At 39.4% G+C, this 15,602-nt stretch overlaps 1 protein-coding gene across 1 annotated transcript in view; it reads left to right on the top strand.

Moving 5' to 3' along the window:
• Positions 1-15,280, top strand: part of LOC127362060 (uncharacterized) — a 120,617-nt gene extending 105,337 nt beyond the window's left edge. Inside the window, exons 2-3 of the mRNA XM_051397329.1 lie at positions 13,915-14,340; positions 14,748-15,280. Coding sequence (XP_051253289.1) covers positions 13,915-14,340; positions 14,748-15,006 — 685 coding nt within the window. The 3' untranslated portion in view covers positions 15,007-15,280. The remainder of the gene's footprint in view (positions 1-13,914; positions 14,341-14,747) is intronic.
• The last annotated feature ends 322 nt before the right edge of the window (positions 15,281-15,602 follow it).

Below are 15,602 nucleotides of genomic sequence, written 5' to 3'. Positions count from 1 at the left end.
GTCACTTCCATCTTTTACCATCTCAAATGTGATTGTCTTTCCAACACTAGCCTGGCAGTGGAAGGGAGTTCCGGTTCTTAACAGGCTTGCTGACGCTTTGACAGAGCAAAAGGGGGTGGGACTTAGGAATTGTGGCCTTGGGAATAAAGACTGTCCTCTCATGCAGAAAGATGAAAATACCGTTACCTAAAAGCAGCCTCTGATGGATGATAGCCAAACCCCTGGTGGTTGTCATTAGGGAGGTAACTTCACCCTCAGCCACTGTGGTTTGTGTCTCCTGCCAAGTGTCAGCGGCGGTTTCTTTTAAAAAGCATCCCATCTTTTACAAACCTTAACAAAGTACTAAGTTGCTAACCAGACCTTGATGTGTTTGCCATGACCGTGATCTTTCCCAAACTTTAAGCAAGCACTTTGGTGTGTCTATGTCTTGCTGATAAAGCCATCTGGTGAGCAGTATTCTAATATTGGATTTTTTGGAAGGCACAGAGAAATGACCAGTTTCTTTGTTAAAGTATGAGGACTTGCTGGAAGTTTATTACTCCCAAGCAAACATAAAACCGTCTCAGCAAATCTTAGTTTGCTGCAGTAAAATACCCTATGATGATTTTGGCTCACAGGTTTATCACTTCTTGTCTTTACTAGAAATGTTACTTCACAGAACCAAATATGATCCACAGGACCAGCAATACAAGAAGGGACAGTTCTGGAAATTGGTACAAACGACTGCATTTATAAAGACGACAAACCTAATCCCTTGTCCTCTTCATGTATAATAAACTATCAGAGAGATTTAGTGGGTAATAAAAACTTTCTCCTCTGACTGAACTTCATAAAGCAATAACAGTCCATCTCTACTCACTCCTAATGTATTAAACCTAAATCTTAAACACTTGTCAGAAGCACAGATAAGCCTCCTGGAGAAAGGGTCGCCCTTCATTATGGTCCATTCACACTTGCGAGGAACCTCAAAGGGACACAAAGTTTTCAAAGTCTTGCAATTATTAGACTTCAATTACAGTAAGGACTTTATCCACAGCTACATCTGGGAAACAACTGTCCCCTGTTGACGAGAGGGTTTTAACACCTAAGAAGACAGGAATAGAGAATATCACACACACTTTTCTCTGCAGATACGATAGACCTGTGACTCACAAACACAGACATACCACCTATTACTTCAAGTAATCATCCATGAAATGTTTATATAATTGAATATATGCTTTGCTACCTTAACTCACTGCCTACATTTACGTGCACATAATAATCCCATTATGGACAGTAATCAGAGTGAGGCATTAGTCCAATTATGTGGCCTTTATTACTTTATTAACCCTAATATATTAAACTGCTTCTACTGCTTCTTTGGTTATCATGCTGACATGAAGTAAATATATAAACTATATATATATATATACGTTATATATATATATATATATATATATATATATATATATATATATATATATATATATATATATATATATATATATATATACGTTATTCTTTGAATGAACTTTCTGAATCATAGAAAGTATTTTCATGTGATTAAATGGCTTCCTTTCACGATTAAGCAATTCTGTTTGGTCAACTTCATTTACTTGGTCTGAGTCAACGTAATTTAATAAGGTTAATTTAGATTTAGTTACTCTAGTAAATTAAGTTGACCCAACAGAATTGCTAAATCGTGAAAGAACGCCATTTAATCACGATATTATTTTGAGAGTGTGAGTGTGTGTGTGATTATCTTGTTGTGTGACAGTGTAGCAGCTGATAACCGGAAGCTGAAAGGAAAGAGGGGACATTAGACGTGTGTGTCCTCAACTATTGCTGACAAGTACTCCTACACACATGCGCGCGCACACACAAACACGCATGCACACACGCACGCGCACACACACACACACACACACACACACACACACACACACAGTTTGTTTTGCTCTCACATTCACATCAGGTAAAAGCACCTCTAACTACAGTGGACAGGTAGCCCTTTTAAACTCCTACTCACTTTCTCTGCACACTCACTCTCTCACACACAGACATCAGGCGACAGCACTGCCAACTCCTGTGGACAGCTACCCTTTTTAACTCGCACTCTGACACACACACACACACACACACACACACACACACACACACACACACACACACACACACACACACACACACACACACACACACACACACACACACACACACACACACACACACACACACACCAAAATATCCAAATCCAACCAGAACAGACCTGAGTGTCACAAACAGTGAACGGGTTTTGTTTCAAACACAACAACGTATGTGTTAAATGTAAGTATTGCTAACACCAGGAGACGTATTTGTCTCTCTGTCTCTCTCTCTTGTTCACACACACACTTTCTTTTACACACTCTCCACATGAAGGTGCATCGACCACAGTGGACAGGTATCCTCACGCTCGCCCTTTCTGTCACTTTATCTAAATGTCTTTTTGCTTTCTATCTGCGCCTCGTATGCTCTTTCTCGCTCTCTCTCATGCACACGCGTCAGATTGTGTTTTGGGCCAAGCGGAGTTGACAGCCATCTTCTCCCTTCTCCCTCGGTCTTTCCTTCCTGTGTTAACTCCGCCTTGTTTTGATGACTCTCACACTTTCTTCTTTCTCTAGCTGTGTCCAAGTTCCATACTACCCCCTGTTTGTAAGCCTGTTTTGAATATAATATAATGTGTGTTCACATTGGGAAATTGACAAGTATACTGAAAGCGACCAGTACGCAGACTAAAAGACTCTTGACCTTTGAGCGCGTTTTTGGTTTCCCACAATGAAATTAACAAAGGTAATGGAGGAACTACTCATAGCTACAAAACATTAAAGCTATTGAGTAGAGGAGAAACAGGTTTGGAAAAATCTTTAAGTTGAATTGGCAGTGATGTAAGTCACAGTGTGTATCACATTGGTATTATATAATTATATCATAATTTATATAGTTTTGTTAGTATATAACAGTACTGTAGTGTATGTTGATTCCTTGTATACTAACAGTACACTATAAAGATTTGTATATAATGTATCCAGTAAGAATGTAATATGGATATAGTGATGGATTTAGTTACTGTAATAATGAAGTTCCATTGGCAGGAAAAACATTGTTCTAAATCATATAACCAGGGGCGTGTGTCTAGACTTTTTTGGCTGGGGAGGCACAAGTAGAGCACTGGAAAGCTGAGTCACATACTTGATGCCACCGCTTCATAAGTCAGTCATTCCCAATTTATGCAATTGCAACACTGTTTATGGAGCTCAGTACGCAGAAACATTCAAATACACATTTATAACACGTGATGGTTTTTGCCTGAAACTGCATGGGATAGGCATAAAGTAGGCATTTCTGCTAAGGGGATACTCGTGGGTACCCATAGAACCAATTTTCATTCAGATATCTTGAGATCAGAAGTCAAGGGATCCCTTATTATTATTCAGCCCCCTCCCCAACATGTTAGCTTAGGGTTGGATTTAAAACGCAGCCTCTGAAAACAGTCCAGAGTGGAAGAGTGGAATGGGGTATTTTGGGGGCATTTTGGACTTTATTCAAAGGTTGACAGTAGAGGTGACAGAAAACGAGGGGAGAGGGGGGGTTTATGGCAAGCCGTAACACAACTCTGTCTCCTAGAAATTAGGTTTGCCACAGAGATTATTTGTGTAGTTTGTATCAGTTCATTGAGGTTTCACTCACCTCCAGCTCTCTGTAGAGGGTACAGTCATATATTAGCAAGTATTTTGTTTGTTTGTTCTTACTGGTGCAGTGACATGAGCAAATTCATGAGAGGTCCTACATTTTCCTGGGGTTTTAAGGGTTGACATGTTTGTAATCGTGTTTGTCCTCAGTGAATCAATGTTTGCTCCCTGCTGACTGTCAAGATTATAAATGATCCGTGTATTTTGGTGGAAATAAGTAATGCATGAAGTGTCTAGACTGTGTAGGTTTCATTTGTCTTAAAGTCGGTGCCTAGCTTAATAAAACACAGATAAACTGTCTAACTACTGAACTAACACAGTAAATAATGTAAAAATGCTAAAACATTTTTAAATGGAATCATCTCCACAGGGAGACGTACAATCATTTCTCCCTCTGAAGAGCAGAATATCTCCATGTGTTACATCATAAGGTAAGATGACGACACAAATTGTGTAGCCACGGGGGAATGAACACTAAATCTACTCAAACTGAACTCTCATGCAGAACAGGAATAACATATTTGACCACTGAAGCTCGGTTATACTGTATGCGCCTCTAGCGTGTAGCATGTGAAGTCACAGCGGTTCATGCAGGGATATCATGGGACAGCACTACTAAAGCTACACATGCTGAGTGTCCCAAGGCTGGGCCTCAGGCGTATACAGGAACCAGACATACATGTCACATACAATCAACTGTATTTGAGGATAAACGCTCTCAGCTGCCATGCTTTTCTGCCGTCTTCACTGTAAGGACGTATACACTATACCTTGGTGGCATGTTTGCAGTTTTATATATGCATGTGTCGTGTGTTGCTCGTGGCGGGATCAGCTCACTGTCAGCCTAAATTAATGAGGGTTTTTTTGCTGAGCTTGATGCTCTTTTTCAGAACTGCCCTGCTTCATATTCATTCAGTATCACACATGTATGATTGTGGATGACCTGCCAGCACAACCACTGGTTTCTACGGCTGGCTTCTGAGCAGCTGTCATATTCTGTATGCCTTATGTAAATAGTTCTATAGACATGTATTCACGATGCAGTCTGTTAAATAGGTTTGGAATCCGAGTTGTGACAGAAATGTTTATTGTCTAGTTGGCCAGCAAAGACTGGAAATAGGAGGAAACTGCTAGCCTGGCTCCGTCCAAAGGTAACAAAATCAACCAACCAACCCCTCTAAAGCTCCCTAATTAACATGTTACATCTCATGTGGGAAATCGGACCGTGGAACTGTTCAAACAGCCAACCAAAATCCGTGACCCGCCAGAAATCCATTCGATCATCCAACATGCCATTAAACAGGCATTGCAACCCACCACAAACTGCATGTCAACTAACATGGCAGACATTTTACCTGACTCTAAAATGAGTCTGTGGGCTTTGCTGCTATTGACTGCTGCTTTGACAGCTGCTTGTTAGCAGGTCTTTCAGGTTGTACGCAGAATAAGATCAGGAGATGGTAAAGGTGCTTTCAGTTACTGTGGACTGTTACTATCTATGTATCTACATTTAAAGTTAAGCTCAAAACCTTGCTGTTCCTCAGGCCTTTAAATCAGTATGTTGTGACCTACAAAACTATTTTTATTGTAAAACACTGTGTTGCATATGCTTGATGTTTTTTATCCATACATTGAGTGTCTTTGTTAAGGTCTATGAATAAAGCTGCCTTGCCTTGTCTTGAATACATAAGTGAGCTGACATTACTGTAGGTTGATTCTAGCAGCAGATGATGCATGTGTATAAAAAAAATACAGATGATGTATAGTATCTGCAAGCAGACTGACAGCTATACATGTTGAACAAGCATGTGCACATACAGGCAATCACATAGTGTGACACCATGTGCAGATCATGTGCCTCATACAATAAAAGGGCATGTTTTTTTTGTGTCATATGCAGATGACTGAGCCTGTATTTTTACATCATTTAGATTTGACTCCTGTAACATTCACTTTGACCTTTTGTTCAACAATGTCAAATGTTTTACAGCATTATAACCTACATGTGTGCTTCTTGTAACAGACTGAATGTGCGATTAGATAAAGGCCTGATGCACAGTACTCACAGTACTCAACACTGAAGGATGTCTGCGGATATTCTATATTTTTCTTACTGTCAGTAAATCTTGTTACAGACCAAGAATGACTTATGTGTCTTTGTGTGTGTCCAAAGCGTTATATCTTCCTCCTCTCTGTCATATAGAAATCCATTGCTGTCCAAAAACTATTAAACACACAAATGATCTACACTGTATTTTAATTGAATCCCACATAAAATGTCTATATACGCACTAGAGCAGCAAGTGTGGATTAATCCACTACTGAAAATAGTCCAACAACTGCACATTTCCTTCTGTTAAAGAAACATTTATCAGCTGTTTTAATTACTAACACTATAGGCCCTATTTTAATAACACAAGCATTATGACCAGTGTAAAGTGGAAGGTCTTGGGCGCACACATTGTGCGGGCATGTCCATGCTCACCTGCTACTCCGGTTCATGTAGGTGCAGCGCAAAGTGCAAAAAGGCTGGGCGGAGTGGAATTGGATCAGAGGGTGTGGGGATTAACAAATACACTGTAAGCTAATCACATCACAGCTGTAATCGCCCTAAAACAACTGAGCCAATCACAGTAATCCATGACAACAACAGCTCAACAAATAAAGAAACGGCTTCTCCAGGAAATCATGTTGTTGTCTGGATGTTGCAGAGCGGCACAGTGTGACCACACAGCACCACAAATCTGCAGCCAGAGGCAGATGGTCTGTTGTTTTTAACAGTTAATTAGATAGAAATAAATTATGATTAAAAAAAAATGCCATTTGAATGATCACATCAGTCCCTCCATCACAATCTACTCTATTTCCCATTGGAAAACTTCTTAAAGTACAGCAGCACTTGCACCGTAATGCATTTCAGGAATAAAACTGAAGTTGGAAAGGAGGTTATGAAGTGTGGGATGAATTAAATAAAGCTCCAGTAATCTCCCACATAAATGGGCAGAATTAGTTATATAGTCTTTTGTGTGTAGTGCTCTGTGGTTCATTTGTAGCAGCCGGTGTCACTGCATGTGTTTTTACAAGGTAAACACAGTGGACGAAGGAGAAACTTTGCATAAAGTATGAAGGAGCTGTGGGCAACAGATACTGTAAGAATCACTTGTATTCATTAATTAGAGATAAATGCAGATTGATTCCCTAACAATCCTGCTTTAACCACATCAAACGTTTTCATCTTTTTTAAGCTGATTTAAATGGATCTTGTGGTTTAGAGGGTTTAGTTAAATTTTAAATTATTTACATTTAAAACATTACTTTAACTCATTTTCTCATTTCTTTATGCAGCAGACAGACGTGGTTCAGTTTCCACCTCTTTGTGCTTTTTTTATTTAATTGCAGGGCTAATTGTTTTTGTAATAAATGTGTTATTAATGGCCGGTATGTGTCATGTGATTTGCCTTTAAGTGTATAATGATGTATTTTCTCAGTATCAGTGTCATATTGAATTAAAAATGTCTGTTTCTGGCCATCACTACTGTGCACTCTGTGCTGGGTCAGAAAAATTCCAAAGATTAACATCTTCTGTCAGAACCGATAAGCTTGGAGGTGAGTGCCACAGGTTGGAAAGTCAAAAGAACTGAGATATTGAACAGGGTTCATTGTTCAGAGACAAACCAAAGGGTTAAATTACACACTAAAAGGCCCTATCTAGAGGATAGATAGTGGTCTGCTCTGGGCTGCTGTAGAAACATGGCAGTTCAATAAATAAAACAGCTCAAAGAAATGAAAACACAATGATTATTTTTTCAGGTTAACTATACACTAATGAATATTATAATTCAATAATTTCTCCTAGATCTTACACAGTGGACCTTTAAACACATACAGAGTTAAGATTTTAAATCTTTTACAATCTGTTAATGTTTGTTAGTCACTGTAAACAATTGAGCTGTTGATATCCTTTTTGCAACAGAAATCGTTTATTTCCGATTAGGGACTACTGGAAAGAAATATCTCGAGCGATAACTACAAACTACAAACTGCATAACCGCATCTCTTGATCCTCTTGATGTCTGTCTGAAGGATTAATTAGGGCTAAATGTGATCTGTAAGTCTGTGTTGTGCTGTTAAAAGTGGAGGGTTGAATTCTTGTTTTCATACTGGTTCAAATCAACCGTCACAAACACCACTGTGTCGTATAAAAGTAGAAAGTTGATGGATTAGATACAGTATGTGTGTGTATGTGTATATTTGATGTATCTGCATATGGAGGACAAAGAAACAAAGCCAGGAGATCTTTGTGTGCACAGGTATATGGATATAATTCTGTGTGTGTGTCTGTGTGTGTGTCTGTCTGTCTGTATGCATGTGCTTGCAGAGCCGGTGGGAGTTTTCTAGGTTGGAAGCTGTCGCTGCTTGACATGACAACGCTGTGATAACTACTAATGAGGACACAGGAGAGAACATGTCATTAGACCCAAAATAAACACATCAACACGCTGGAGATGAAATACAGGCTGAAAATGAAATATACATGCACACGTATACACATTCCATATACTGCATGTTCCCAGAATGCATTTAAAATCATTTTCCTGCCAGAAAAAAAACACAGATTGGAGGGGTGAGCAGATATTGGAGCAGATAATGCCGGAGGACAGATTAATTCCATTACCAGCTGTAGTTGAGCTTTTAATTTACATGGACCTTTGATATCATGGGATTGAGTCTTGTCACCATGAAACTGAAAATGTTCCCATGGTGCAATGAAAGTGAGAGTAAAAATCTGAAATGAAAGTAATAAATGTTTAAATTAGTAATAGTAGGGGAGCAAGGCAGGTCATCTCAACCAGATTTAATGTCTTTAAACAGTAGTTGTTAACCTGGGGTCTCAAGACCAAATAAATAAATAAAACTGCCTTATAATAAGATAGTTGAGTTGGAAGAAATTAAATGAATTTAAAGCAAAAAACCCTTTTAAGTTGCAAACATTATTTTAATGAGTTGTGTTGACTTTTTATGAGTAACCTAATCATCTCAAGAATGTGTGTTTATGCTACCCATTATTAAGTAATCGGTAATTTAAAACACATTTAATCGTAGAGGAAAATATAATTCTCCTAACTCAATGTAGTACATGTGAACATAATTTCATTAGAAGTTGCTACAACACTTTTTTTAGCCAAAACATTATTTTTAGAAATACAACATGCTTTTAGTGCACTATACCACTGTACTCTACCTGCTCAGCACCAAACAGCAGGCAGAAACAGTTAGAGTAGTATCTGGCTCTTTAGCAACTGCCATTATCACCATATGAAGTTATTCTGGTCAACGTGTTAGGAAGCAGTGTTGTGTTTGAAGCTTGTTTTTCTGCTCCCAAGTGACCAAAAAACAAAACAAAAACCAATTAAGGCTTCTTAAAATTTACATAAATTAATGTCAGAACGAGCAGATGCTTTGTTATGTAAAACAGAAAGTACTGAAATCAATCAGCACAACTGGCAAGTAAAACAGCACTTTTATTGATTTCAGTTTAACGCAACAAATGTCCATTCAGATGCTGAGTAAGCTTCATGACACTGAGGTGTGATGAAGGTTAAGCTGTCTGTAACTTTCAAAGAACATACAAGAACAATGCAAAACATGAATTTGATTTTTGGAATAATTAGCCCAGCAGAGAAAGAAATGGTCCAAAATCTCTGTAAAAAATGCAAAACGAACATACAGCACATACAGCACACACAACAGAATTACTGGGTCATGTGTGTCCCAAAACCACAACTGAAAACACACAGAAATCCAGTGGAAAACACAGAGCTGGGAATAGAAGAGAGTGATGCATTAAAATGTAAAGCAGAAAGCAGGTCATTAAAATGAACATTAAAACTCTCTGGAGGTGAAATACCCAACCACTGGGCTAACACAGGTGTGATATTTTCATATTTATAGGCAGTGTGATTTTCTGGGATGCCTGCAGCAGCAGAGAGACAGAGTCAGAGAGGCTGTTAACACTTGATGAATAAATGCAAGTTGACGCAACAACATGCACAGAGGTTTCTGCTTTTCAGAGCACGAAGACAGAAGAAAACAAAGTTACTGTTCTAACTGAATGACAAACAGACTTGAAACTTCAAACCAGAGAGGGCAGCACTTTTCAGACCTAAATGACTCTGGAAGGAAATTGCTAAATTCACAGTTTGTTTTATTGTTTGTTTGTCGCTCGTCTGCGTTGTTGTTACTTGATAACCAATAATTGTCTGTAGCATGGCTATAGAATTTTAATGTAGTTAATTATAAGATTTACAACATAAATATAGCAGCAAACAACAATTTTCTATGTAAATATATAGTGAAGTGACAGCGTCCTGATGTAACACTCCCCCTTCCCCATGATGATTTGTGAGCATTGTTTACGTCTCTGGTCCGGCTGCATGTCAGTGCTTGTGAGTTTGTTGTCTTTGAGAAGAGCGATTGAAACGCTGTTTTTATCATGTCACCTCGGTGAATAAAGGGTTAATTTAGACCAAACCAGACTAGGTGATTATTGTTGGGATAACGGAACTCTACCAAAGACTGTTTTAGTGAGTTTTATTTTGTTTCTGTTGGGTTTGTTTGTTTCACGATCTGCAATGTAAAATGAGTGTTTTTGTTAATGGAGTCTGGTGGGCTGTAGCACTTGCTCATTGTGTGATTGCTGCTTGCAGTCCAGTCATCCACGCCCATTTGCGCCTTAAAAACATTCTGCCATTTTGGAAGACTTTTCTTGCTTCTTTTGGAACATTTTTACAAATCTTAACCAAAATCAGTACACAATGCACTTAAAGTGCCATAACTCTACAATGCTGAACTGTATTGCAAACAAATTTAGGAATGTTGTGCACAAAGCCACATCGTAGTGTGTAGCATTTTATACGATTCTACCAACAATAGCTCCACCTTGTGGCCATTAGTAAAATTCCAACATATCTCTTGAACGCAGTATTTTTGGCTGGTATCTTCAGATGTGAATCATGAAGACTTCTTTCAGAAGCTGGGGCAGCAACCAGGCGAGAGCAGCAGATGCAACAATAACATGCATTTTCTTCAGGAAATGCAAATATTCTGGTTTGTATTGGCCGAGGATGCTGTGCTGTAGTGTGACATCTGTCTCCCTTCTTATGTCTTTTTTCTGTAAACCTTCACCTCATAACGCCTTTATCTTGATGCCATTTCTTTTGTTTTTAAAACTAAACTTATGCAAAAATGGTACTCTTCTATTACTTAATGATTGCAATCAAAATCAAATGTGAGGGATATCCAACGTAGCAAGAATTAAAAAGAGAGGGGGATGTTTATTTATGAGTGAGAGAACTGAATCTGGGGATGTGATGTTAAATACAGATGGGAAGAGAATTTAGTGAAGACAATGATAGAATAATGGAGTGTGTTGATGGAATTACCATCAGTTTCTGCACCACTTCATCCAGAACTAATGGGAATGTGTGTGTAATTCAACGTGAAGCAGCAGAGGCTACATTAACAGCATCATCAGGCTAATGGGAGAGTGAACACGCAATAAAGAAACCTCTGGTCAGACAGTTAACATGTCGCTGCAAACCCATGCTATTACACAGAGACATGATAACACATGCTTACCAATAAGGGGTCATTTGGTGCACAACTACCCACACTGAAATACACACCGTGGACAAGTGTTGGTTATTTAAAGCTCTGAAGTGTAGGAGTTAAAAGTACTTAATTTGGTCATTCTGCCTTTATTCCACCAGTAAAATCACTGGAATACAGAGCATCAAAGCTGTACACAAGGGCCCGGATTTTTGCCAGGTTTATTTTATATTTCAACAAACTAAACATTAATGTCATCAGAATACTTTGAAAGATGCCATAATCACATGAAAATGCTAAATAGAGGGGCTTCAATGTGTAGCTATCATGCTGCAATCCATTGGTTTTTGGAAATACCGTTTTGAATCTTTGAGTTTCACATTATGGCCATTGGCATGTTGTTCTTTTGCAGCCAGCAGCAGCAGTTTTGACTCGTCCATAGCAGGAAACAATGGCGGCTTGCCTGGTCACAAACAATCTCATATTCCAGATAAACAGTAAAATATGTTTGTGAACAGATATGAGAAGAGAAATAGTCAACAGAATCTGGATCCATATCTGATCAGCACTGCCTAGTTTGACAGTTTGATCTGAGTTTGGTGTGTTGAGCTGGACGGACTCACTGAGAATGACCTGTCAATCACAAGGTAGCCCGCCCTAGAGTATACCGGTGGTATGGTCTATTTTACTTTAAATGGGACCATCATTTACTAAATGAACATCATGCTGTATGGAAGAAGTCTGAAACTAGAAAGTGAGACCATAAACTCACTAACCCTAACCCTAACTGTTTACTTAGCTCATAAATCAAGTCAGTAGTTGGGTCATTTCTCCATAAGACTCAGTTCTATCTTTGCAACCTGTGGAGCTGCCCCCTGCTGATCATTAGAAAGAATGCAGGTTTTAATGCAGACCCAGAAACTGTCAATATGCTGTCAGTGGTAGCTACACATTTAATCAAGTGCGCAAACACAGGCCCTAGTGGTCCACTTACTGATATCACATCCCTGTTTGACTTGAGAGGATGGTGTTGGAGGTGCAGCTACCTCCAATTTACATCTCCAAATGGTTGGCCTGGTCTACATAAACTGCAACTTTAAAATGCCACTGCCAAAAAAAAAACTTGGCAAAGAAACAGCAGAATGCTTTTTTACTTACAATCAGGGTCCGAAATTAAAACCCGACAAGCGCCAAATGGATAGATTTTCTGTTTGGCAAGTAAACCTTGGAAGGCTACACTGGCAGGTAAATGTACCAAATCAAAACTATGCTGAAAATTTTACACGTGTCTAGGCAGTGCTGCAAAAGTGCTCCTTTTGTGCTTCTGTTTAGCATAGAGGACAAAAGCTAAACTACTCCACTAATTCAGTAATGTTCGTTATGTATGCATTTATGTTTGGGTGCCACGAAAGCTGTGATGCTGTGGCACCAGGACTCTGTCAGGACCAGGTGGCCAGACTTGGTAAAGACTGATGAGTAGGTTTAAGTTAGTTAAAATGAATACGCATGAAGAGTAGAGTTAAGTAGAATTTTGAGATTGTATTCAGGCTTTAATTAATTAACCCTTGATGAATAAATTTAAAAATTTGCTTAAAACTTTGCTTAGGCCTCTTTAAATTTGGATTGACCACATTACCTCATCTCTATGAAATGTACTGAAACGGATATGTGAAAAGCAATTTATTATTTTGGCCGGTGGATTTTTTAATTTATCACCTTGGCCGGTGAGTCAAGAAGTTAATTTCAGACACTGCCTCCAATCCTTAATTACCTTTAGTTTTTGCAGCTGTGAGCAGCTTTTTTATTTCCTGTATCAACAGAACCCTAAAAAAGCCTCTCTGCATATTGATGGTATATTATAAATATGTTAATGAACACACACACACACACACACACACACACACACACACACACACACACACACACACACACACACACACTACATACAAAACTAAAACAGAGCAAACTAAAAGCCTGCCCAGGATCAGGGTGTCGTATGGATTTGAGACACAGCTCCCACCTGCAGCATCTGGCCTGAGATGACCTTTCAACGTGACCAGACAGCACAGATGTCATTTACACCTTGCTGGGATATGATCACAATGTGAGCCAGACCTCCTCCAGATGTGGTCTGTATGATCCAATCACGTTCTGATTGCAGTGCATTCTGGGTACACCGAGATCTGCATTAACATATGTGACGTGCCACGGAAAAACCAGCAACAAGTCGGCTGGGAAGAATTCACATAAACAAAGAAACTATCGTTTTTTTCACAATCAGTGATTTTCGTTTTTTTTTTACAGAATGTGCAAGTTGAGATCATGAAGAAGCCACTCCATGTTTCAGATAACAGTATTGGTTGCATTAAAAGTATACATTTTGTGTTTGAAATCGGGTATAGTTTCAGGAAAGGCTGGCGCTTCGTTGGGCGTGTCTGGCGATACAGGTAATTTCCATACTGGCTACCTGTGACCATTCACGTGCTTTTGTTATTTTTTTCGGCCAATCAGGGGCACGTTAGTAGCGAACCGCATTGGCTACTTATGCAGCCCCCCGCATAAATTCTGCTACTAAATCGTGGCTGTACTTTAGCGAGACGCCGGATACTTCTGGTTATTCCGACGCCGATTTCACTTCTGATTCTGATGAGTGCACTGACGATGAAAGCGACTGTATTACACTGGAGAACATCCCTACTCTACAGCTGACCTTAGCCGAAGATGAAGACGAGGAAGAATCTCTTGGCCTCGCACCAGAGGAGCTGGAGCGTAAGATATCAGACGCTATATCTACGGTAACATGTGAAGGGGATAAAGACAGCGAAATGGAGAAAATCTGTAACTTTGACTGCAGATGCTACGGAAGAAGAGAGGAGAACTCTCTCATTGGAACACATTCGTGCAGCGACAAACTTTCTCCAGAGCTTATGTACAGCCAGACGAAGAGAAAGCGCCCCCGGACCACTTATTCCATCGGAGGCAATGAAGTCTGCAGGAATACTTTTCAGTTTCTTATGGGGTGAGTTTCCATTAACATCCAAGTTATCTACTTTGCTGTATGTGTTCATTCAAAGTCGCAGTCAAAGTCGCAGGGATTACAAACTGTTATCTCATGTTTTCTGTTTTCATGTTTATACCTTAGTACTGAGCTAGCTAATAACAATGTAGGCTGTTTTAAAATGATATGCACATCGAAACTAAGCTGTAATGGGAGGTTTTGGCTAGTAATGTGAGCATCTGCTGTTAATTTGAATAATGCTTGAATTGCTTGAATTGACTGTGATGCTAATGCTTTAGCAACTAGCCTACTTGAGGAACAGTTTGGATGTATACACCCAGAGTCAGGTGACATGGTGACAGTCTTCCTGTCCTGGCCCCACCTGGACTGAACATTGACAGGCAGATCTATCTTTATGAAAAAATCAGGCCTTTCTGTGCTGACGAGGCAAGAGACATCACATGCCCAGCGCCAAGGGTCACAGCAGAAGAGTCCGCAGAAGAGTCCGCAGAAGAGTCCACAGAAGAGGATGCAGAAGAGTCCACAGAAGAGGATGCAGAAGAGTCCACAGAAGAGGATGCAGAAGAGGATGCGGAAGAGGATGCGGAAGAGGATACAGAAGAGGATGTGGATGTGATATCACTAAATAATTTGACTCTCCTTCACACCCTCTCCACAATGTGCTGATCAGCCACAGGAGCTCATTCAGCAACAGACTGATCCATCTACACTGCACTTCTAGATTTCAATATCAATTTAATTTCACTTATAGAGCACCAAAACAATACACATGTCTCATGACGCTTTACAGAGTGTTGGTTGTAGATGTGTAGATGTGGTTTATACCTTGGATTATGGCACAAGGGATTGTAACATCTTATCCTGTGTGTTAATGAATGATATTCAGGGGCTTTTTGTAATAAAAGCATTTCCATTTCAATAAAGTACCTTCTAATTCTGATCAGTCCACTAAAGTGCTTAAGGAAAATAACACTACATCAACATTAACTACGTGATAACTGCTTTTGATAACCATTGTTGGCTAACAGATACCAGATGTCACTGAGTGCAGGGGGTAGGGCTTATCTTAATGAGATGCAAATGAGCACCATTGTGTTGACTAGGGAGGGGGTAAGAATTGCAAATGTTCTCAGGCTGTTTTCTCCCTAAAGGGTTTTGAGATGTGCATACATTCAAATGGCCACAACTTCTTCAAACATTATCACATCTCCATGTGTTAGACATCATTGGAAAGCTTAGAAACTACACTTTCAGAATCTGTA

This window comes from Dicentrarchus labrax, unplaced genomic scaffold (genome assembly GCF_905237075.1).
Source record: "Dicentrarchus labrax unplaced genomic scaffold, dlabrax2021, whole genome shotgun sequence".
In the NCBI taxonomy this organism is placed as follows: Eukaryota; Metazoa; Chordata; class Actinopteri; family Moronidae; genus Dicentrarchus; species Dicentrarchus labrax.
The sequence above is the reverse complement of the archived record's forward strand: the minus strand, read 5'-3'. Positions and strand labels throughout refer to the sequence as shown.